The sequence below is a fragment of the Aythya marila genome, assembly GCF_965140915.1.
Source record: "Aythya marila genome assembly, chromosome: 1".
NCBI classification, from domain to species: domain Eukaryota; kingdom Metazoa; phylum Chordata; class Aves; order Anseriformes; family Anatidae; genus Aythya; species Aythya marila.
The window spans coordinates 166,203,548-166,229,588 of NC_139042.1; the positions used below are offsets into that span (position 1 = coordinate 166,203,548).

At 37.8% G+C, this 26,041-nt stretch overlaps 1 protein-coding gene across 7 annotated transcripts in view; it reads right to left on the minus strand.

Moving 5' to 3' along the window:
• NAV3 (neuron navigator 3) overlaps positions 1-26,041 on the minus strand; it is a 413,781-nt gene that overhangs the window by 43,100 nt on the left and 344,640 nt on the right. For all 7 annotated transcript variants that reach the window (XM_082761391.1, XM_082761390.1, XM_082761389.1 and 4 more), the window contains 6 exons: positions 22,388-22,664; positions 19,626-20,331; positions 17,609-18,097; positions 9,566-9,726; positions 7,505-7,693; positions 4,918-4,970 (listed from right to left, as the gene is read on the minus strand). In XM_082761391.1, the coding sequence (XP_082617517.1) occupies positions 4,918-4,970; positions 7,505-7,693; positions 9,566-9,726; positions 17,609-18,097; positions 19,626-20,331; positions 22,388-22,664 (1,875 nt within the window). The remainder of the gene's footprint in view (positions 1-4,917; positions 4,971-7,504; positions 7,694-9,565; positions 9,727-17,608; positions 18,098-19,625; positions 20,332-22,387; positions 22,665-26,041) is intronic.

The window sequence follows — 26,041 nt, forward strand, 5'->3', positions numbered from 1 at the left end:
AAAAAAAAAAGTAAAAAGAAAAAGATGAGTTCCTCAGAAAATTCACGTTAGTCAGTATCTGTGTTATTACAAATGAAAATAACTATTTTGGGGTTTGTTTTTGAGCCAGTGTTAAGCACAATATCTGTGTTGTTAGAATTTTAATAACTGATTACAGAAATATTTAATTTCTTAACCTGATGCAGGGGGAGAAGACTTTTAGAAAATGCCTCTTTCAATAAATGTTTATCTGTTAATAGTTCCTGAAAAGACTGAGATGCTGTGATATTTCTGTGCAACACTTAGCTGAAGCTACTCTAACACCTACAATCACTAAATGGGAACAATTTAGAATAGTGATTATTTGCCAGCACTGATGTGACACACTTACTGACATTAGCTTTCTAATTTATATTCACAGAAATGGGATCTGCCTACAGAAAATTTTGAAAATCTATTCTCATTACTGTTACTTCAAACATGTAGTGTATGAAAAGTCATCAAAGGATCAAGAAAGACTATGCATCTTTATGAATTCTACTGTGCCAAGAAAAGCAAAAAGTAAAGTAAAGTAAAATAAAATAAAATAAAATAAAATAAAATAAAATAAAATAAAATAAAATAAAATAAAATAAAATAAAATAAAAAGACTTGGTCTTCTGTTACTGAAACTGCCACATAGAGAACTTGTCCTTCATCCTCAGACCACTGTGGCTCCATTGGCGAAGGAAATGCTGCATGTTTTAGCAGATGGCTTCCTCAGCATACAGGGAAGTGTTGCCACTCTCCCTAGAGGTCAAAGAGAGAGCTGCTACAAGACATCATTTGTGGACAGTGGAAGAAGTAAATGAAAAAGAAATAAGAGGTTGCTGGGTGTATTTTCAACTTAAAAAATAAAATCAGAAAACCAAATACAAGTGAGAAGTTTTCACTTAAGAGTTCATGCTGACACCATTGTAATCCAGCACTTAGTCATTGGCTCACAACTTTAGAAATTTGCTCTAAAAGGAAATCATGTTCTTTTCCTCCCTTTACTTCTCTATCATATCTAAGCATCCAATCCTTGCAATATATTTTTCTCTTTTTGAAGTCTTACAGTATTAGCATACAAATGACATGTCCTTACACATCTCCTTTGAGCTTGGCTTAGCACAGTTAATGAATTCTGGGGATTCTAAGTGTAGCTAATGCTGAAAAGCCAGTGTAAGAAATAGAGCAATTAACTAAAGATATGCAAATAGCAGTGTCTCACCTACTGAGCAGGAGGAGATTAAAACTGGAGACAACCTATCATAATTTACACTACCACACAGCTTTTTCAACTTCTTGGAGAGCTAGATGGCTGCCAAAATAGGATCAGTATTTCAGTCCTGGAGTCTACTATGTCCAGTTACATAGCATACTTTTTCGTGAAATTAAATGTATGTCTCTGTATGTGTATATCTCCGCTAGCTAGATTCCTAGTCTATTCAAGTACGTTTAGAAAACCCAAATGCAACCCCGCAAAAAAGCCAGTACATTCAGAAAATACTAGTGAATGCAGAAGATGTCTCATCAGACTTACTCATTGCAATAGCAGCAAATCATGAAGTGTCTTTTCTGAATCTCATATCCTAATTCCCAAAGAATCAATCTTCTGAGTGTAATTTCAAGCTCTTCAGCCATCCTCTGATAATAATATGTAAAGATCTTTATTTTGTACTTTGTCTGAAACCCTCCAGTGATTAGACTGCAGAAAAACACTAGCATTAAGGCTTAAGGTAATGCTTGAGGAACCTAATAAATGGCTTTGACTGAGACATTTATGGAAAGGCAGCTACTTTGGAGTTCCTGCTGAGTGATGTTGGCCTGTGTAAGCAAAATAAAACACCCAGCTTTTGTATTCTTTCTTGAATCCAATAATAGCTGAATGTGGACACGTGTGTGGCTAGGTGTGCCATAATGCTATGAAGCTATCCCTTCATGGAGGCAATGGGACACTGCACAGCATCACTGAAAAATTAAGTATTTCTATTATACTTTCAGATGATTTGATACTGATTGCCTACTTTTCATCTTTCTGCTCCACTTCTGCCTCATCTCCTGATTAATTGCTGAAAAGTTTAAACATTTTTCACAGGATCAGAAGGATCAAGCAGGAGAAATTCTGATCAAAAATCATCCCTAGAGAATCAACCGTAGCCATTTTATAATATTAATTATTTCCTTGTCCTTTAAAGATTTTTCTATAACTTTTATTATCCTGTCTGCATAATCCATAATTTTAGGAGGGAGGCTTAGCTACACTGTGAATTTACAGCCAGAAGTTTCAGAAGCTATTCTGCTGGCTTACATCATGAAGTTGGATAAACAGTATGAGTTTATTTTACAGGAAAAGTACCATTCTCTACTATCATGAGGATCATCTAGTTCTACCCCTTTGCCATGGGCAGTGACACCTTCTACTAGACCAGGTCTCTCAAAGCCCCATCCAGCCTGGCCTTGAACACCTCCAGGGATGGAGCATCCACAACTCTGGGCAACATGTTCCAATGCCTCGCCACCCTCTGAGTAAAGAATTTCTTATGTCTAATCTAACCTACCCTCTTTTAGTTTACAGTCATTCCCCCTTGTCCTATCACACATGGTGGAAGAAACCACAAGCAAGCATACTCCTCCCAGCAAAGAACTTGGGATGCTGACACCTTGCCATCCCCACTCTTCCCAGACTGGAGCCATTGACCCAGAGGAGCAGTGGAAGCATGAGCAGGACACCAGAGCAAAGGGATAGATCCTAGACACTGCATGCATAACAATTTTAACTGTATTGTTCTTATTGAGGCATTTCCCATATATAGCTATATTCCTAATTTTTTTCATCCTTCCTTTTTTTTTTTGTTAAAAAAATTAATCTGCATAATTTCTTCCCCTTCCCCTTCCTCTTCCCCTTCCCCTTCCCCTTCCCCTTCCCCTTCCCCTTCCCCTTCCCCTTCCCCTTCCCCTGCCCCTTCCCCTGCCCCTTCCCCTTCCCCTGCCCCTTCCCCTGCCCCTTCCCCTGCCCCTTCTTCTCCTTCTCCTTCTCCTTCTCCTTCTTTTCCCCATACTTAATTTATGCTAACAAAAAAAAAAAATCTCAGCTTTCCCTGCCCTTCCCCTGTAACAGGATTTTGAGTGTGACAGGGCTTGCACAAGCATGGGCACACTTAAGCAAAGGATGACAAGGATTGCTGGACTCTGGCTAGAGCTGGAGTTAGATTTTGGTATAAGGTCAGGGTCATATCTCAGGTTTGCAGGGCTCTTCAACAAAGCATAAAGCCTGGGCTCCAAAAGGCCCATCAGGTGTGGCTGAGCTAAACAATGTTATTCACTGTGATCCTTTTGCATCTGTTACTACATTTCCATAGGCACCCCTAACTCCCTGGCACTCCCTGCCAAAGAGTCCCTCCACAGCTACCTTTGTATGTCCCCTCTAGGTACTGGAAGGCCACTATAAGGTTTCCCTGGAGCCTTCTCTGCTCCAGGATGAATCAGCCTCCAACCCCCCTCTTCCCCCAGCCTGTCTTACAAGAGAGGTGCTCCAGCCCTGATCATCATTTTTATCACCACCAGTGTTTGATAACACTCTTCTTAAATTTAACAACAAAGCTTGAATTATAAGTTTGGATTCTCCCATGGAAACTGTGCATAGTGTCTCATAGATAGGGATATAGTAATACATATTTTTCCCCTACCAAAACATAAGCGAGAAGCTTTGCTTTGTATGCTAGTCATACCTCGTGTGCAGCCACTCTGCATGTACATTCTACCCCTAAAATAATTCAGGCCTCATCTGGACTGGAGTTGTTTGCAACTTGCTGCTAAGGCCTAGGCAAAACTAATGCATGTGTACTGATGCTTTAGACATGCTCTTGTATATACATTTTTATGATTAGACATAAATAGGAGGGGGACCATTGTGGTAGATGTTTGACTACCCTCTTTCCAGGCTAGCACAAGTTTAGCATAGACATAGAGCTATCAGGTGTATAAGTGGTACAGTGGCATCAGCTTGCATGGATTGGGTATTCTCAGGCAAGAACTGATTTTGGCCTGGACATGACAACTGACACTATTCAACACCTAAAAATATGGAGAGGAGAAAACTATTTATGAACACATGGTATAAGAGGGTTGTTCTCTCATGACAAAAGGGTAACTACAGCATGTAATTGTGGTTAGCAAATAGATTGTAAAGCAGCCGTAATGTATTAGCAAGAGAATGGCAAAATGTGTTTAACTCATCCCATCTGGATGATTTCTTGTTAGCAGAAGAACAGAAACAAAAAGTTTCACAGAAGATATATATATATATATATATATATATATATATAAAGATAATTAAATAAAAAAAGGAAAAAATAGCTTCTGCTTGAGACAGGAGAATACAGTTGACAATTACTTAGTCTAATTACCTAATTAACTAAGGTTAATCATTTTTAAGACATTCTCCTTTTTAGAAATAATGCTGTCATTTTCAACAAAGATCAATAGACATTTAACCTGAACATTTTATCTCCCTTATCCTGAAGCAATCTTGTATTTTTAAAGAAATGCACCTCAAGCAGCAGCAAGACAAAAACACGTTGTAAATTGTGCAATTAGAAAAATAGCTGAAAATGAGCAAAAGCACTCAGCATTATTAACTACAATAACATAAGGTCCCCCTTGAAGTGAAAGTCCTAGATTATTACCTTCTTTCTAGCTTTCAAAATATACATTAGGCAATTTTGAGCAGTTTTAAATCAATCACTTAAAAAGATGGAAATAACATTTTAAAATACAATAACAATAATACCAAATGTTCTTGCTTTATTGCAGTGCAATTTTAATCCTTCTAAACCTCAAACTATTAAAAGTTTTATGAAAAAACGAACAAGCACAGCGCCAGACAGAACTTCTTTCTAAAATGTCAATACTTACCGTAGAGTAGAGAGAGGATGTGCTGGAGACAAGTGATAATGAGGACCCGTGTACTTTAAAAAAAAAGGAAAATAACATGAAATATTGATGGAAGCATAAAACTTCCTCCATGTAGCTCAATAACTAAACATATTTTTAAAATGAGAAACAATTTTCCACAAAGAGTAGTTATAAGTTATCGGTATGGAAAAGCTATTGACATTTTTTCTTGCACTTGAAAAGATTGTTTATACAGAAAAAGCACTTTCATGCATGCTAGGTAGGAGAGTGAGCCAGTGAGATTCAGCATTATTACCAGCAAACCAAACATCTCTTTTGTTGTTTTGACAACAAATCATCTGATAAATACAGTCTTTATAGAAAACAAAAATTGAGTTGTTTATATACCTGTCCAAAGCTCAGCAAACTGCTTTTACAAAAGAATATGCTTAGCAAAATCATTCACATTCCCCAGGATGAGCTCCCAGGATTTGCTCAGCAGGTTTCCCTGTTCAGCACAATACAGACCAGTGCATGCTGGCATTTGTAGTTTGTGTGAAGGGATACTGCAAGATGTGGTGACATACATCCATTAATCACCTGTAGAGTCTGCCTCAAGACCAGAGTGAAGATTGAAGGACTTCACCTTAAAAAGTTGTTCCTGGCCTCTCTGAAAATGTGGAGTGAAGACTAAACTAAGACCAAATTGCCCCTTCTGCTTCTTATAACACTCTAAGGACAGACACATTAACGGAAAACTTTAAATATGATTTATTTCATTACTTCTTTTAATTTTTGTTTCAAAAGAAACTTGTTTAATATTTATACTCTGCCATTGTATGACAAATATACTATTTTGTTGAGATAGCTCTCTGTCTGTCAAGGTGTCTGTATGCCAAACTGGCAATACAAGAATACTTGGATTAGTCAAAAAGACTTTAAATCTAATTTGGTAACTGGGTAATTATTTACAAAGTTGTGGTCATCCCTGAAATCCTGTTGCTTGCAGTCAAGACCAGGTTTTCATCCTCCGCTTTTAAACTTTCAGCTAAGTTCCCATTCTGCTTTTGTACTCAGTGGTTCTACCCATTACCAGATTTGTTTTACTAAAATTTTCCTTAGAACTAATATCTTAAATAAAATACTTTTGGCCTTCCAACAACATAATTTCATAATCTCTAGTTACCATGAAGTCCTGAAAACCGTTTATTATTGCTGCACTGACTTCCATTTACCGTGGTTGATTGCGGTTATCCATTCTAGCTGGATATGAGACATGACCAATGAAAAAGCTTTTTTCAAAGTCACTGATGACCCATTACTGAAATTCTACATTTAATACCTCTTTTTTTCTATGCCTTTTTATTTCCCTTGTTTTCTCTATTACTCTTTCACTGTTTCTTTTGACAATTCACCTATTCCTCAGCAAAGGGTCTGTAGTCACCTCTGTCCTTGAATTAGGTGATATGCTTTTGTGCAGTCAGCCATCAGAGGATGTGCTGACAACTCACAGCTTGATCTGTCCTGCACCCTACTGCTAGTATTACATACCCAGATGTCTGCCTGACATATCATCTGAAATGAAGAAGAAAAAATTGAAAAGTAAAAGTGTTATTTGTCCGTTATTTCACCTACAACTCATTTTTTTCCTCTTTATCCCATAGCTATGAGCTTTGGGTTAGCGGAAGATTTATTTTTTATATATATTTTTAATTTGCTTGTTTTAAAGACCATTTATATTGTCATCGATTAGCAGTAAGCAAGACGGGAGAGAATGAATCTCCATGAAATTTTATATTTTATTTTTTTTAAATTAAAGGACGTGAGAAATTAGTACTTAACAGAATCCTGCAGATGATCAGATTTAACAGAAATGTTAGAAGAAAATGTTACCATGCATTTAGTTAAGACTTGTTAAATGCTCTGGGGTTAAAAAAGAAAATAAACCAACAAACAACAAAATAACTACAATAACAAAACACAAAACAAATCCAAAAAAATAATATTCAAATTCCAGGTGTTGTATAGTATTAGAGAAACAAGAAAGACTAATGATCTGCATAAAGGCAGCAACTTGGTTAGATTAAATGGCGGAGTTTAGATGCAGAAATTCATTGTGTTTGCTGTAGAAGGCTGCAGGGAAGTAAGGAAATTAAATGACCACAAAAGACAAGGGATTGTAAGTGACACGGGCTTAAAAAAAAAAAAAAAAAGGCATAAAAAAAAAGCAGAAGTAGGACTAAAAAAGCATGGAATCACAGTAGTCAAGGTATGCTAAGACACTTGAAATTTTGGTGCAAATGGAACAAAATAATTTTCCAAGAATGGCATCCTTTCCCCTCAAATTTCTGGGACACATGAAGTAGTATAGTATGATGTACTCTGTATTACATATTACTGTGGGAAATAACTATCTACTGTGCTCTAGGGTAAGGAAGTACACTGTGGGGTTCACTAAGGAAGTATACTTCTTCTAGCTCAAGAGAATTCAAAGAAGTTTCACAAAATTATCTAAACTTTCACGTTGCAGTAGAAGTATTTGAACATTGTACTACACTTTGGAGATTTTGGGGCCTATTCACTGATCCAAATAATAAATCAGTCTTACCTTCCTCCATGCTGTCCCTGAATGAACCTGAATGACTAATGGCTCGTGGTCTCTCTTCTAGGGATGTAGCACTGCCACACAGTTGGGAGTCATCATACAGATCAAAAGAAGTGTCTTGTGCAGGGATGCTGTTTGAACGCATCATACTTGGTCCAGGAAGGTTAAACTGAGACAGGTTGGTTGGGCTCACTGGAATACAAGGCTTTATTAATGAAGTACATTTCCATTAAATGAACTTTGGTTCAGCACAAAGTTGCAATGCAGGAAGAGCATGGTTAGGCTGACTTTATATGGCTAAGAAAATGAAAGGCTTTTATTCCCATATCCAAAGCCGCCACAGAAAGGTGAAAGAGATGATCTCCAAGGAGCTGGAGTTATATGAGACTAATCCTGTAAAACATGTGGTAACAGTAATGCTGGTGTCTGAATAAACACTTGTTCGTTTTGACAGCCCAAGACAGAAAAATCAATGGGAGAGATTCAAAAGTTAAAAGTTAAAAAAGGAATAAGAAGTTGTTAGTATTTTTTATAAGCAGCTATTTTAATAAATGAGCATTTGCATTTCAGTTTTTCTTGTATGAATATTTTACCAAGTACTGTAAAGACCAAAGCTTTATTGGCATAAGGAGGACATATCTGTCTTTTGATTTTCTGCAGCACCAATAGCCATATCAAGTTAAAATTCTTCACGGGCCAGCTGAATCTCATCAAAATAAATAGGAATAGTCTGGTCACTCATAGTTCTAATCCAGAACAGTATTGATGAATCTACTTTAAGCTTTCACAAAGTCTGTTTGTCATAGGAAGGAAAGCCAGGTTATAGTTCACCTGGACTACAGCGTCAAGAAGAAGCAGCTAATCATCTATCCAAATTCAACCTAAGTATTTGGAGTTTTATTTTAGATCATTCAAGACGTGCCTGAAATTGTGCTGTGAGAGACAATTATTCCATGGAGCTACAATAATGGTGAGAAGGAAAGGACGAAGACAAAATAAATAATAATTTTTAAAAAAGCATATCCTATTACTCTCTGATGTGAATGCAAGAACTATGAAAAGAAAGAAAAAGAAGGTAGTAATAAGCAGAAAATGATAGAGTGAGAGAATCACTGCTCAAAGACAGCTGTGTCTCCTGCAAGTATATGGAAAAAATCCAAAGCAGTGGCTTGCTTAGACAGCATCCAATTTCATTTTTAAAAGTGGCTTTGTTCAACTTCTTTTTCCCATATGTAATAAAGACCAGCGCTTGTATGGATGATCAAATTGCTTTCAAGTGATTGTAACCTACAAATGCTATAAGCTGTGACAGAAGTGTGAATGCTTCAAAGGTTGCAGCAACTTCCACAGCAAGGACCTAAAACACAATAGCTCTTTGTGAACTTAGGTTTGTGTCCAGTGCTGTGCAAATAAATGGTTTTCTATAAAGCATTACAGAAAAAATAAAATTATTAATAAAACTAGATTTGGGTTGTATTAGCCTGAAGTAAGATCCAGAATAACCAAATCTAAATATTAACCTGCAATCAAATAAACCTAAAGTGTGACTCACATCCTAGAATATTACATTCTCTTAAAGGATAGGACTTAAACTGGACCTAATGCTATAGCTAGGTCCAGCCACTGAAATGAATTAGAAAAGCCTGCCTCAAAACAAACCTGTACATAAGAAGAAAAACAATGCTTAGCATCTGGGTTGAAATCCACTAAAATAAATGGAAGAATCCTACTGTCTCTGTGAATCCTCAGATTGGCTAATAGAGGAGTAGCTTTGATCTAAAGGCTAATTTCCTACTCTGCCTCAGATTTTTGTCTCCTTGAGCAAATCACAGAAAATATTTTTTTTTTTTCTTTCTTTTTTTTTCTTCTGTATACAAAATAGGAGGTACCCTCACCTACTCCATGAAAACTTTGGTGAGTTTCTCTCCATTACTGGAGTACCAAAATATGGCAGTAGAGATGTTAAAATGAATGATCTAGTTTAACAAACTAGGATATATGAACAGTTGAATTTTATGGTACTATTCTGAAGTGGGAGAAATGGTGAAGGGAAATAGCATTTACCCAGGTTGGAAAAGTGATATTTTCCAGTTGCAGATGAAGACATAGCTGAAGGAGAAACAAGCGGGGACTGACTGCCGGTGTCTTGCAGGCCTCCAGTTGAATGGGAGCGTAGCCACTCCTTTCCTTCCTCCTGACTCGTCTGCCGGGACGATGGAGTGTATCTGAAAAACCACAGCTGACATGCTCAAAACAACGACGAGGTTTGGAAAGAAATGGGTGTGACATAAATATACTTCACTGGTTAGAGAAAACATAACCCTTGGAATGTATTGAGTCTAATTAGTGAAGTGATTATCACCAGGGATTTTACCAAAGTAATGTTTACTGTCCTGTTAGAACAGAAAAATATACAAGACTTGAAACCCCTTCAGTTTCAACCCCCTCCCCAAAACAGTATTCCCTTTCTTTGAAGAGATATGATGATAAACCATAGAAAACAGACAACTGAGCTGGCAGGAGAGAACTGCAAAGCTAGCGGAAGTATATAGGGTGATGCAAAAGCTTAGGAGCTGCATGGCTAGGATGGGCAATGCACAGACTAGAAGCCAAGAAAAGTGAGTAGCTGCTTATGAAATGATACCTGCCACATCAGGTGGGCAGTTGGTTAAATGAAGGGAGTGAAACAGATCAACAGCTCTGAAAAAGCAGTTTGCATTGGTAATGACAAGCACTTGTGTTCATATGCATGGCCTGCTTGACACTGTGTCCTGCCCCAAATTTGGGGGAGGGAAAGGGACAGGAAAAATTTGCAGAAACAAGCTATTGGGAAGGAAGAAATCTGGAAATCAAAGCACTGATTGATTGCTTCCTATGAAAATCTAATAAAACATGTGCAACTGCCACATGGGCTAAGAAGGAGAACTGATAACTCATTGCCCCAGACTGTTTTGGCAGGGCTGGAAGAAGGGCAATTCTGGCAGTGGTTAAACAGTAAAATGGGCAGGTAGTGTGGGTATTAACCAAGAGACTGTTTTCAGAAATGTCTGCAATAGCCCATGTCAATTAGCATTATATCCTGCAAAGAAATGAGCACCTTCTTCAACACTGTCATGAGATATCAGTGTTCCCCAAACAGCAGAACAGAAGGGGCTTTTGATATTCTGGCCTCAGGCTCATAAAGCACAAGTATTTCTGCTTAGAAAGCAGATTGAATGAACATTCTAGTTCTCATGTTGTGCTTGGGGTTTTATGCAGTATTCTAATGCATTAAAACATCTTGTCCTGATTAAATATTTATTTCATTTCTCCTTTCAAAAAGACAGCAATGATCTTTGCTTCTAAATGTGGTGTAGAAGAGTTATCTGGTGGTTATCAGATCAGAGAGATGGGAAAAGGAGAATTCAGGATCTAGGTCTTGGGCGGGGGTCTCTGTACTTTAAATCAAACTGACAGTCCTTCTGGAATTACTGATCAGGTTTGTATGCCTATAAACTGTTTCTCCACTCCATTTCACTTTCAGCTTTCAGCCACCATTACAGTCTTATAGCCAGAAACCTCAGTCATTCCACTGTACCCTTGTTGGGTCCCCTTTATGCCTTCTTCATATCAACCACTGTTTCCATTAGTCCAAAGTGATTGTTTAGGGCTAATGGGAAAATCAATTAAATTATTTATAAGGAAAGGACAATGCAGAAGGGCACTATCTTAAATTTTCAAAAAATACCGTTTTTTTTTTTTTTTTTTTTTTTTTTTTTTTTAATAACGTGAGATTTTAGCTGTGTAATTACAGTGACTGGAAGGCTGCAGAGTGTCTGTGTGCATGCACACATACCTTTGCTTGCCAAGTCTACTTCCTGGATTAAGGACATAAGCTCCCATGCCTGATGAGACAAGATAAATTACCTAATGATTCCCTATTTTAAACATGAAGAACAGAAGTGGGCAGATGACTTCTGTTTTCTGTGTTGAAGATGGCTCTAATTACTGGGGAATTAATAGCAGAATGGGACTCAACATTGCTAGGTAGGGACCAAGATGAGTAATTGGAGTAGGGATCATTTTGTCCTTACAAATCTTGGATACAAAAATAATATTTTCTGGATTTACACTTGAGTAGGTCTTCAATTCAAATTGCATGAGTGTTTGCCTTCAGAGTTCAAGTTCAGATCTACCTGTTAAACTTTGCTTTTCTCAATACTTTCAATAATTACATTGAATTGCAAAGATACCTTGTTCTTTCTTTTAGATCTCCAGGATCAAATGCCTCCTAAGATTCATCCCATAAGAAAAGTGTTCTTAACAGTATTTGCTTTCCAAGATATATCTCAGAAGGAAATTTATTCACTAAGCAGACTTGGAAAGAAAAAGTCCACTGTCAAAATCTATGCTTTTTTGTTTGTTTGTTTTGTTTTTGATTTGAATCTAAGTATGATGAACTGTTCTAAATAGAATTAATATAATGAGAAAGAAAGTGAAAGTGTAGAAAAAGTTACAGTAAAACAGAGAAGCAGCAGTCATGCTCAAAAAATGTATATACCTTAATCCCTTTTTGGGTAGTGTATTTCTGTCAAGCTGCATGCTGTTAAAACAAAAAAAATCCCTAAGGACATACAGTAAACAGGACTGTTCAGAATTACAAATTTTAAAGGTCTAGATATGTGTGCATAACAGAATGTCATTTAATGCTTTTTAATGTATCTTTCACAATAAATTCCTGACTCATTGAAGGGGACAAGAGGACACGGACTGTCACACGTTCATTTTTCAACTAGACAAGCTCTAAGCTGGGTCAATAGCAATTTGGAGACTGTCCAAGTCAGAAGGAAGTCTTTCCCTACCATTCCTATCCTTCCTGCGGCTTCTCCCCACAATCTGTGCAAGAATCATATGGTCACAGTATGAATCTTTATTTTTCACAGTTTCCTATGATGCACCAGTAGATTTTCAAAAGAGATGAAGGTTGTGGCACCTGCTAGGAGACAGCATGGCCTTGCCAGAAGCCAAATGACAGCTCAGCTTGAAGAAATGAGTGCTAAATATACAGACCCTTGGCTTTCTGTTGCTGTGGAGCTCACAGAGTGAGGTCATGGTCTGGAAAATGAAAAGTGGCACCAAAGCAACGTTGTTCCATATTCATGCACAAACAGTGGCAGGGCAGCTGATTATCAGGGATCTACAGCTGGAGTTTTCCTAATTCAAACCCTATCACCATTAAAGAGCTGCCTAAAAAGGCTCCCCCTAGTCTTCGTCATGATTGAATGTAATGTGGGCATTCCCTCAAAGACTTAGCAGATCAGGTTGAATTTGAACTTGTTATCATCAAGTATGTTTGGCAATGTTTTTTTCCTGTAAGAACATAATGTCATGTCACCGTATGTATTAAATAACAAAATGGCTTTATAAAGTTTCTGTATTACATATCATAATCACACCTCTGAGAGCAACAGTAACTTAAGACCATACTTCCTACCCAAGAAAGTTCTCACACTGTTGCTAAAGGTCTGTTTATATTGTACCAGGGGTGCTGGGTGCCCTGCTTTCATTGGACTGCCTTCACCAGTAGATAACAAGCAGGAGCAAAGAAGGGTTGGTAGAAGGAGAACGTAAATTTCAGTGCATCATTCCTGTATTTTTTAGTTCCTTACAGAGAAGAATAGGGCCTTGATGTTCCTTTATGTACCTTTACGCATCTCTAAATTTCAAAACAAATAAAGATGATTATAAGTGAAACAGCTCCTTCTGCAAATACTTCAAACATTGAGCCCACTCTATCTCCATTCCCTTGTTTATTTTGCACTGCTGAAACCATCTGCAAGTTCTCTTGGTGGAAATACAGGAAGTCTTACAGTTCTTGGTTCCCTGCCCCTGCTGTGGATTTCAACTTGGGAAAGGCAAAGAATGGCCATAGTACAATGTCCTTGGGCAGAGAAGCTATGGAATAAAATAAATAAATGCAAGCTAAGGAATACCCAGAGCCAAGGTGATATGGGACGTATAGGTGAGTTTCTGTAAGTGGTTGAGCACACCACAAAATCTGATACATGATGTGCTGTTTCACACCTTAAAAACACAACTATCAACTCTGCCAATAATTCAAAACAATTGAAATTCTTGAAGAGCTTAAGTGGATTTCAATGCATATTCATGGTCCTCAAGACTAAACTGCATTCTAATGAAGTAGAACGGAGCCAACCAGTTATGCAATTAGAAACTACTGCCACTCTGCTAATCTTAAAATGCAGGCATTATTGCCGATGAGACCACAGCAAAGTCCTATATTTCTGCATTCTTACGCACCCCTTGCTGTGTCACTTGGACCAAGCAGAAAAAAAGATACAAATCTGTAATGCTCAATGGCAATTAAGGATCAAAAGAATTAATTAATGATGATGTATCCACATGGAAAATTTTATCAATTAAACCAGTGATATTTCACCAGTTAACCCCAGCAGAGAGCTTTATTTTACAGTATGAGGAACTCTGGCTTCTAAATTGATGTAAATCCTTCTAAATTGATGTAAACTGACATACAAGTGTCCTCTCACATAAGGAGTTACATTGCTATAACAATGGAAGTAGAAGTAGACTTCTCTAAATAAATACTGCTGGTGCAAAACTGGCAAAAGTCCTGAAGGACATACACATTTTGCTGGGGGGAAAAAAAAAAAGAAAAAAAAAAGGAATATTTTGCCAATATTTACTGAAACTATTTTCTGCTTATTACAAAGCAATAGATCTTCATGGAATGACGTAAAATTTTTCTGGAACAGACTTTGATGCTATATGGATACAGCATTTGACAGGAGGCCTGTGTTTACTGTGTTTATGCCATAGCATTACTTTGTGGATAGCCTGAAGACCAACATTGTGACATCATCTGATCATCTCTGGAGGGATTGAGATGTGCCAGGTGTGTGTGGGCACGTGGCAGAGAACTTGTACACTTGCTGTCTCTGTGGCAGGTAATGGCTGTTTTGGAGGTAGCAGGAGACATAGATGTGCCTTGAGATTTTGGCCTTGTTTCTGTATTCTTTCCAATTCCAACAAATATTTCTTAAAACTTGATGTCCCAAAGTCTTTAACCTAAACCTAGAACCCCTTAGACATCGCCTCATCATTTTCCACTTAGTATATGTGAAAATATATCCTGCCCTATTACATTGCTTCAATCTAATAAACTGTCTCTCACTTCTCTGACAATTCTTTTCCAACCTGTTTAGGCACCTATGAGAATATTATTTGAAATAGCATAAAGCTCTACTAAGTTCAGGATTTCTGACCATTCCTTTCCTTGACTCACAAAATCTCTTTTCCTGCAACTAAGTCAACTTAGTATTATTTAAAATGACATTAATGACAAACCTCGTGTCATCTGCTACTTAATCTGTTTTAACATCCTCTGTATCCTTCCAAGAATGTGAGGTCAAGCAAGCCTTGCCCATAATCACCTTGTTCTCTGTCCCAACCCACCTCCTCACTTTCCTTCAAAACTTATTTAGCCCCTGTGACTACGGGGCTAATTCAGACTCTGCCTGAAGCAAATAAGTGAAGAGTTCATCGGGACCAGTGAATTGGAGATGTAAGAAATTTATAAGTAATCTTTAACCTTTTCATTCCCTTTTAGCATGTGTGCTGTTAGTGATGTTTAGCTATCAAAACACAATCCGTGCTTCAACAAAGAAGAATAAAAGCAACACATCATTTATTTGTATTATTTATTATTACCTCTCTCTTCTCTTTTCCTAGACTTTTCTCTGCATAGAATATATGTAGCTTGCTAGTTCTGTCTTATTTTGTGCTTTGGTCTTTCTGATTTTGTCTCTATATTATGTTAGTATATCTCACTATATAGAGCACTCATTCCATCTTGTGTATGCTGTAGAGTGACCGAAGAAAAAGACTAAGCCTCTCTGAAGATAATTTCTTATGCCTTGCCAGAATACAAGAATTACCACAGGTATCTAAAAGATAATCTGAGTCCCCCCACAACAGTTTACAAAGGAATAAGGACATAACCTTTTGCCTACTATATCTGCTTTTAACATTGCAAAACAATGCTTTTGTTGTGAGAAAATACTTTCCTACGTGGAGGTTTTTCTTTTAAAAAGTTTAGAAATGACATAGCACTTGTAACAGACCTTTGAGAAAAATAAAACTGCAGAAACCCTACTGGGGCTATAATTCCAGAAATGACACCATTTTCTCTAGGTACATATATTAGTTTTGAGGCCAGATCAACATGATAAATGGTTCTCTCTGGACTCAATCATTATATCCCCATATGGACAAATCTGAAACTTAAAATATTGCCAAAGGCAAAGTATTTGGAACCACTGGAAATTAAGTCACTGAACAAATACATAAAGTATTAGTAGCAGGGGTTGCTCAGGAGCTAATGCCAAACTGTTAATATTTTAAATGTGATGTTTAACATCCTCTGCATAAATATGATCTTTGGCATAAATTCAACACTTTTCCACATCATCTTATTGACCTCACCATCCATATATGCAATAGTAAAAGGTAGTGGTTGTTTTTCTAAACTAAATATTAAAGATTAACTCTCTAAGAATTATTGTCACATTCAGTTGATGGCACACAATGCAAACTACTATTAAAAAAATTAAAGGCACAGTGCAAATTACAAATCACTCGTATCAATGTACTGTTAACTACTGCTGTCATCATAGACTATATTGGTAGACACATTTTATAGTACTGTAATTACGTTAGTTAGAGGTGTGATTTTAGCTGATATAGTAATACTCATGACTGCAACATAAGAGAATGAAATGTGAGGAGTGTTTCCATATAGATTTGACCAAGAGATGTCTTGTTTTGTTTTGTCTGTTTAATGTTGCTTTACTGAAAGTGAAATCTTTTCATGGAAAGGCTTACTACTGAATAATCTCCGGTTTAACATAAAGGGGAAAAAGTTAACCCTGTCTATTTTTCACATGTATGACAAAAACAATTTTTTTTTCTCCTTTAAATAATTGTGCATTATCCAAACAACTAATTTTAACCCTAAAATATTGAAAATATTTCTGACTCAGCATAATTTTCTTTTCTCGATCCAAGGCTAATGAAATATTTAATATTGAATTTTCAATCCCCATGTAAATTAAGAATTTCATTTTTAAATCCTGAAAATTTTCACAGGAAGTAAAAATTACTTACTACCTAACAGAGTTTATTTTTTTCTCCTCTACAAAAGTCAAACAAATGTTCCACAGAAAATACAATGAAAAACTAAAACTAAAAATCTTGGTATTGTTGTCCTTTCTCTCAGGGTAGTTGCATCATTTTATTACATAACTTGAATGGTAAAATGTCTTCATGTCAAAAATGTCTTTAACAGATGGAACAGGGGAAACCCCTTTCTTGCTTTTGTCTGTCTATTCCAGACACTTTCCAGGACTGTGTTTATATCATCTTTCAAACTGTCTCCCTGCAAGTGCAACTGCATTTTCATGTTTGTGTAATAATCTCTATACAAGAAAAACTTGTCAGGGCTGGATATTTTAAGGCAAGACTGTGTGGTCAGCTGAAGCCAGAGGACCTCCAGCTTTGCTTATGCATTGAGCTAGGGGGAAGAAAACTGGTGAGGTCCCACATCTTGATCAGGTTTGTTAGCTAGAGGGCAGTGAGATAGCTTGGGACCTACTGAATACTGGGATGGCAGGTAGAGCTAGTGTGCAGGACTCACTGTGTAGCTGTGTAGATGTGCCATGCCTTTAATTAGAGTTAATTAGACAATTTTCCCCTTTTTTTCTGGTTCTTTCCCAGAACAAGGGAACCAAATTAAAAAAAAAAAAATAGGAAAAAAAAAAAAAAACAAGACAGAAAAAGCGCTTGTAAAACCTTAGAAGGCAATTGCTTGTATATCCAATGCCTGCAGTTACTTTCAGCTTTCTTTTCTTCCTTCCTTTTTTTTTTTTTTTTTTTTTTTTTTTTTTTTTTTTTTTTTTTTAACACACAGAACTAGGCTGCTAATTAAACAGTGTCCCTTTAGGAAAACAGATGGAGGGTTTATTTTTTTTTGGCTCCTGTCCTTTTGCCTCTCACTTGTTTTGTGGTCACTGTATCTATAGGCAAGCTCACCTTTCCGAAAGAGTAGATCTGACGCTTCCAGTCCTCATGAGCAGGCTCTGAACCTCCTGAGTGCTTGTTGTCAGTCCAGACAGAGAGCCATGATGGCTAAGAGGAAGGTCAATAGACTCGGAACTGGTGTGAAGGCTAGTCATGGACTGGTAACTTGGTGTGTCCTTACTGCCCGCTGAAGAGCTGCTCAGGTTTGCAGCCCACACAAGACCACCTGATGTGAAAGAGTGCACTGAGGCGGGACTGGAAGCCAAGGAGTGACTTAAGCTTACAACATCTGCATTTAAGTCCGAAGGTTTACTGAAGAGGGGGCTGCTGCTACCACTTTGCCCACCTGCACTGCCCATGCTGCCTGTGCCCGAGGATGGCGATTCCAGGCTGCCTTGCCGTGCCAAGGTGGTACTAGGGCTGGGCATTGCCGATGTGGGTTTCACACCTTCAGTACTGGGTGCAGAGGCAGCTTTACCACTTGCCTTGGCACCAAACAACCTAAATGTAAAACAAATAGCTTTAGAGAAACTGATAGCCACATCAAACATTCATGGCGTAACATCCTAAGAGCCAAACTACACATTTTTAATTACTGCTACTAAAATCATGCCTACCTAGTTGTTCAATGGCATCTCAAAATTAAATTCTCTTAACCATATCATAATAATCGTTTTTGTTTGTTTTTTTTTTTTTTTTTTCATTAGCAACAGCTCTTATTTTCTCCTATTCAGATGTGCTCTTTGCACATGCAGACCCTTTTACCCAGAGAGGTAAAATAGGAACATTTTTGTCTTATTGCATAAACAGATCACACTTTCACCCAAATTCAGGAATATAACATTCCCACAGCTAAATCATTAGCTTTTAAACCCCTCACTTCTCAAATCAGCTAAAACAATTGCAACAAATGCTTGCAAAACTCTACACAGTTTTAAAAAACATCTAGTATTTGTATAAAATTTTCCCCTTTTTCTTTTGCGCAGATACTCATGTAGTCATCAGTCATGTGGTAACCATTGAGACAGAATAAACTGCACCAGAGCTAAATGTGCTCCATTTGTTTCTACGAGCAGTCATGACAGAGGTGTATTTCACATAATTGTTCCCAATAATTCTATAGAAGAAAATTTCTACTCTGATGATGAGAAGAAAACCAAATCCCCTAAAACTGTTGAAATAAAGGTCATGGGATGACTTAATGTCTTACTGGAAATGTTTTAAGCTGCAGTTAAAGTGCAGCTCATAAATTAATGAGAAATAAATGCAAAGCTTATCGTGATGTGAAGTAAGCATGCCTAATAATGTAAGAATCCATTTTACTTATAAACAAGCCCATAAAACTCAGTTGCAGCTCCTGCAGCAGATGGTAACTGGAGATGCTGTTTTGGTAGCTAGGCACGAGAGGGCACTCTTGGCTTTTTTTCCAACAGTGGAGCTGCTCCATCCAAAAGTGAATGCTGATTTATACATTCCAAAACTTTACATAGGGCATCTCCAATTGAAATTTAGTCTCGATTAATATATACGAAGAAAGGTGTAACAAAGCTGCTTGGATAATTAAACTTTTCTAGTTGGAGCTGCTGACAACATGAAAGCAAATACTTTATTAACCTACAGAGCTCGTCAGTTCTCCGAACAGGCTACACCACCACCTGTTCAGGTGACAGACCACACCTGAATGAGTGTTCTATTTGGGGATTAATCAGAATGTTGAGAAAGAACTTCTCATGTGCCTGAAGAGTCAGTAAATAACTTATTCAAGCTTTCAAACTGTTGTTATGGGAATGTACTTAAAATGGTCAAAGCTCAAGCAACAGCCATGTCTTGTCTGGGGAGGTCTTTAGGCCTACAGAAATATTTGTCTTGTGGAAAGACATATTATCCTTTTTGCCTTTTTTATACTCAGATCTCTGCTTGTGGGAAAATATGCCTTGAAAAAGCTTTTTGCCCAGTGGATACTGGTTTGATACATTGAAAATCCCTCCTTTATCTACAGCAACTCCAGGAATTCATAGAAAACACTTACCTTCGAAAAGTGGGTGACGCAATATCTGGGTATTTGGATCCTGGCTGCCTAAGACCCGGTGTGGCAGAGGCGCTTGCAGAAGTTGGGCTGGATTTGGGGGAACTTGATAGTGAGACACTCTCGGAATCAGACACGGCCACTTTCTCCTTCTCCTTGTCCGTCTGATTGATAGTGACGGGACTGGACCTCCCAGACCCGATCTTGCTTGGCTCCCGCAGTTTGGTGGCGGCAGCACCCGCAGACTTGCTGCTGACATTGGAGTCGATGCTGCTGGTGCTGGAGCGGTGTCCGCCTCGGCCGGGGATCCCGCTGCCACTGGACTTTGACGGGCGAGGCAGGCTTCGATACTGCAGCGTTGTCTTTGAGTTCATGTGCAGGACACCATCATCCTGGTTCTGGGAACCATCTAAGCTTGTCTTCCGCCCTGCGTTGGACTTCCCACCGATGGCTGAAGATTTTGGCATTTTTCCCAGAGTCGCTGAGCCACTTGTGATTGTGGCGCCACTTGTGGTGATTATGGTAGAAGAGCCCATCCCAGACTTCTTGAACCCAAAGGACCCAGTAGCAGTCGATCGCCCAATGCCAGAGGGAGGCTTCTTTCCTTCATCGCCACTGCTTTTCCCTGCATCTGATGGAGAGCGCTGAATGGAGGCTCCTTTCAGGGGAGTTTTCACTTTTTCTGAAGCTTTAGCATCATCTGTTTTTCCTAAATAAAAGTATATTTGAAAAGGTCACTTTGGTTGAAGCTGTAACATCTCCATATTTACTATTTCAAAATGAAAAGAATAAATAAACAGAAATACTACCCTAAGAAAACAGACCAGCTTAGGACTCTGTAGTACCCCATAAGCAGTCAGTAACAGGTACAATACATTAAAGTAAGCATTAAGTATTACAAGCCTGACATTCTCCTGAGAATTTCCAGTTTCTTGCATAGGAAGAGAGTGCACTTGTAGAAAATATTCCAGAATGGACTACAAGGAATTTTATCTGCTGTGGGTTTTTTTGTTGTTGTTTGTGATTACTTGTTGTTGTTGTTGTTGTTCATATTAATAGTATTTCTATATGTAAGAAATGCTAAAAAAAAAAAATATATAGTGTATGTGTGTTCATTGTGCATTGTGTTGTATTGTGTATAGTATTTCTATATGTAAAAAGAAATACTATTTGAAAGTAAAATATGAAATATAGTTAATATTTGCAGAAGAATAATTATGCATGTAGAAATTAATGGTACTTATCGAATTCCTTGGTTGTCATTGATATATATATTTTTTTAGCTTGTAACTAAATTTGTTCTGTTGTTAGTTATAAAAATTGCCAGAGAGAGATTATGTTGTCATGGTATGAATCTTCTTGATCTATAATGATATCAGTTATAGGAGTTAATAGTCTTTGTCATATTCTTGATGTCTTTTCAAAATTTTTGATTTTCTGAGAGGCTGTCTTCTATATGCCTATATACATGTACCATACATGTATGTTCTACATAACATATTAATAACTTATTAATATTAACATATTAATAAGGCATTCAGAAAGGTTTAAATAAGATACCCTCTTCCATCTTAAAAGAAGATGGCAGACAAAAATGCCTTTTCTATTAAATAGTCTAATTTCTATTTAAGCATCTATTGTATGCTCCAAATAAGGCACAAATACTTAGCACAACAAAGTATTTAATTCATACTTCAAACAATTACAAAGTTTTGGAGGTAAATGGCCTGATTTATCTTAAGGAACCAAACTGTAATGAAGAGTAACACCTACAAGTCAGAAATAAATCCACTTGTGTATTTATACAGTGCACATTTTATGCCACACAAATACATGCACCTACCAAGATACTGATCAGACATCTACACTGCAAACACACAGACTATTAGGATATGCTTACAAATTTAAGGCTTCAGTTCTGTTGTGCACACTGGCTGCTCATCTTCAGTAAAACGGAAGACCTGGAAAACTTAGCTTGGCTTTGGCAACCCTTGTAGGATATCTTCGTTTAATTGCCAATATGGGGTGTAACTACTGTAACATTGACCACTGCATTGATCCCTGGAGATCTCTCAGACCAGAGAATAACCAATATTTAGTAGTTCCAAATTGCAAAGAAACAGAAGTGACTTACAAAGGGAGGAGCTCCTGGTCAGTTACTGTTACAACCAGGTGTTAATACACACTCATTAAGTGTTTGGTCAGACCAAAAAAAAAAAAAAAAAGTGCTAGAAAATGTCCTACAAAGGACTGATACTGTCCTAGTAAAATTATGGATTAGAAGGTCTTAAGAACAATGGCTTCCACTAACTTTGGACTTTTGCTGCCAAAGTACATTACAAGAGTGACTGTTACTTCTGAGAGACCTTTCAGAAGGTAAGAAACCATTTAGTACTAAATAAAGTCTATAAAACACATATATTTTTACAAGTTTTATTTCTTAAAAATGGACTATAAAATACCTACTGTATGTAGAACACAAATCCAAAAATTCTTTCAAGAATTCCATAATAGATGTTGATGTACTTATATGATAAGAAAGCAAAATGTAATCACAGTTTATGCTATAGATACATTTGTATTTAATTAATAAATTATTGGTATGCAGTGTAGTAAAAAAGTGGTTATAAAGATGAATAGTTTAGTACATTCTGGCAATCTTGGCTTGGAATCATTTGTGAGAATAAATACCAATATGCTTAAATGAAGTCAAAGTTTAAAGCTTAATTTTTAACACAGCAAACTGAACTACGTAAGTTTCCTACCCGGGGTCTTGAGAGCACTGGTTCCTGCTTTGTGCCTGGACTGAGTTGCTCCTACTTGTGCAGTCATGCCTCTCCTCCAGGATCCAGTCTGTGAAACAGAGAGGGATGCTTTCTGACCCCCCTTCTCTGACTCTTCAGACAGCCCCAAGGGAAGGCCTTTCCACTTGCCACTGCTGTCTATGCTGCTGTCAAAATCTTCCTCTGGTTTCTTCAGCTCTTCAGTGCTGCCCCAAGTTTCGCTGTCTGTAACTGAGCGCTTCTCTGAGTCTGTCTTCAGCTAGAAGAGATTTGCATGAGAAGTGGTCAGTCTCAGCATCTTCAATACTTACTGCTTTCTTAAGTCTCAGGAAGGAAGGAGAATAAGCACTTATAATAAGATTTATTTGTACTGAGGGAAATGAAAACTTCCCATCTAAAATGTTAGCATCTTGATCATAAAAATTTTAAAACTCCTACTTTGGGAAGATATTTTCCTTTTTATTTTCAGAAGATTTCTACTCTTCCCTTCATAGCTAAGCTACAGTGAAGTAAAACATAACTTACTCTAATCATCAGCAGAAATACCCTATTGTTTGTAAGCCCCCTCTGAATTTCACAAGTGAGTCACTGTGCTGAGAAGTTGTACTAAAAGTTTCAGTGTGGAAACTCCTAAATATATTACTAAAATCACCACAGTCTGGTCTCTTGCTTTTACCTACCCAAACCTTCCACTGACCAAATTAGGACTATTGCTCCAGCAGTAAAGGTTATGTTGTACCACTACTGAAAAATGAAAACATTACCAAAATGATCAGTGTTGCAGTAAATCTCTTTTTCACTGGTTTGTCTCCTCTAAAACCGATCATTTTTGAACAAGAAAGTGGCTCTAGTTGATAGAAGAGCAGCTTTTGCAAGCACTACCCCATCAGCAGGATGAAGGTAACCAGCTGGGGTCACGCTCGCTCAGGGACTCGGTCCCATGTGGAGGATGCCCAGGGGGACCTAACACCCCTGTGGCATCTGCTTTCCCACAGCCCGTGCTGATAAGGGTGTGCTGCAAGGAACAGCTCAGCAAGACAGGGCAACATACCTTAAATAGATACATTAGATATCTAAAATGTGGCTTAAACAGAAATACTAGAGACTGATCCTACCTTTTGTGTTGGACAAGACTTGCAGTCTGTGTGCTGACAGCCTGTTTGTTGTAACATTTCCTCCTCTGTTTTCCTGCAGCCTCCTTACCTCAACCTCAAGCCTCACCTGCCATCATCTCATCAGTCCTGTTCCCCTCTTTCCTCCTTCTTCCTTTGTCTTTTCATTTAGTTTACTTACTCCTCTTTAACTCCTCTTTTTACTTACTCCTCTTTAACAATAACTAGTGGTGCCCCAGTCAGGTAGCTCATTGCTTTTGTCTGATGTAAGGAGAGCTCTGACCCCATACAGACACCCTAAGCAGGTATACAAAATGAATCTTGTTCAGAGGAGAGCTATTTATTATTCTGTTTTGCCACAATTCCTCCACAGAGACCCCTCTGTGGTTGCTTCCTAGGCACTGCTGTCATAAGTAGGATTAATACTGATTAGATGACCGATGGAATAATCAGTTACTGTCATTTGTGGCATACAAACTGCAAAGGTTCTCTATACTCTCAAAATTTCATATGTGCTTTGGGAAGGCTTGCACAGATTTTGGGTAAGGATTGGTGGGTAAAGAGCCTAAGAAAACATCTACATATATATCACAGGGTCCTTCAGATGAGAGTTTTCATTGCTTCTATTGTTACAACACATGTAATGTTCCCAGAATTTTTCTCATAAATGAATGGTTATAAACACATAGTTATGCATTTTTTAAAGCATCATTGAAAACTGCATCATCTCCAGAAATGACAAGTACAAGACTTTTTAAAAGCCTCTCTTCACCATTATTCGGCCCAAAGAGCAATGTTAACCCTGTTTTAGTATGTAAACAGTAACAAAATATGCAATTTATGCTTCAGGATACAGCCAGCCTGCACTGCTATGATCACTTGAAAGGACTGCAAAAGGGAGCTCTGTTGTTATGTCCTACACCTGGAGAGCAGCTGGCAAAATCCTCATATATTGTGGTCATCTCAGCTTCTGGCTGAGATTCCAGCTAGTATGGAATACTCTGCTTTCTGATTAATCTGTTTGATGTGAAAACTAATAAAAGTCTGTTCATAGCTGTCATAACATAATGCAGCTCTGGCAAAAGAAAGCAATATTTGAACATGTGTTGTATCTCTGTTTATCACAGAACAAATTGCAAATATTATCAGGTTGAGTATCTGGAACATGAGATCACTCAAATGGAAAACACAGAAAGAGTTAAATAGTCAGCCTGAGATTTCCCATGTGGTGATGGTGATGATGCAGTGGAACAAGTCAGCCAGGACCAGCTGGCCATCAGCAACTGACATGAAAGGGAAGAGGCAGATCTCCAGTTTAGAAACCATGGGAGACCCTGATAGAGTGGCAAAGGCAATGGTAGGAGCTGAAGAATGCTGGAACTTGTGTAAGTATCACTGCACAAGTACATCAGCCTGAAACTCATCTTGGAGCTTCTATTGCAGATTAAAGTAATTTTCCTTCCCAAAGTGACTCTACTTCTCATTTTCTGGGGGAAATGATAAAGATGTGTTTTTCTCATATTGACATATTCTCACATAATTTACATCTACAAAACAGTTCTCTGAATTTCTGACACTGCCTGCCTGCAAGAGTCTAAATGGAATTTAGGTTGTCAGTCTTGAATCCTGGATATATGACATCAAATCACTGAAGGCACAAACTCTTCCCCTATGCTGAGTTTTCAGCCTTGAAGTTCCTTGCTAATGAACTGAAGATGCCATGGCAGAGAATACTTTTCTAGTGGTACTCTTTTCTTTTCCTTTCTTTCGTTTTCATAAACTGAGTCCTGTAAGCAGTCTACATCATCTTTTTCATCACTTTCAATTTAGAGGGGAGCTGGGAAGAAATATTGGGATGCCTGGCACAAGGGGCAGGTATCTATCTAAGGGACATTACCTATCTATCTATTTACCTATCTATCTATCCATCCATCCATCCACCCATCTTTCTATCTTTCTACACCATATACAATATATGTTACATATATGGCTTGTGGTTCTACTCTTCTCAGAGCTCTATTTTGATGGTGTGCAGACCTTGGACTAAAACACTTGGATTGGTGTTCATGATTTGAAAGGGAAAAAAAAATTATGAATCAGTAGTGTCACAGACAATAGGTCATGGGAACATTTTCATTTGTAGTGTTTGCAACAGGGAACCAATCTGTTAAACTTTAAGTAATATTAAAGTACTTAATATTTTATTTGTGGGGTTATGGAAAATATGGTTAGACAAGACTTCAGTAGGTGTGTTGGTCCATGTTCCTGTTTAAAAGACAGGTTAACAGCCAGAGCAGGGGCTGAAATATATTTTAAAGTAAGCAAGTCCATACTACAAGAGCTACAACACCATGGGTATGGGTATGCACAATACCATCTAGAGTCTTTAGCCTGAAATTCCTGCAGAACCAAGCAAACCCAGCAGAAGGATGGGTATTTTTTTATGGCAGGCAACCTCAAAGAAAGCAAATTATAGATGACATTCCCATAGGCCATTTCCATTCTTGTACCTAACTGGGGAGAG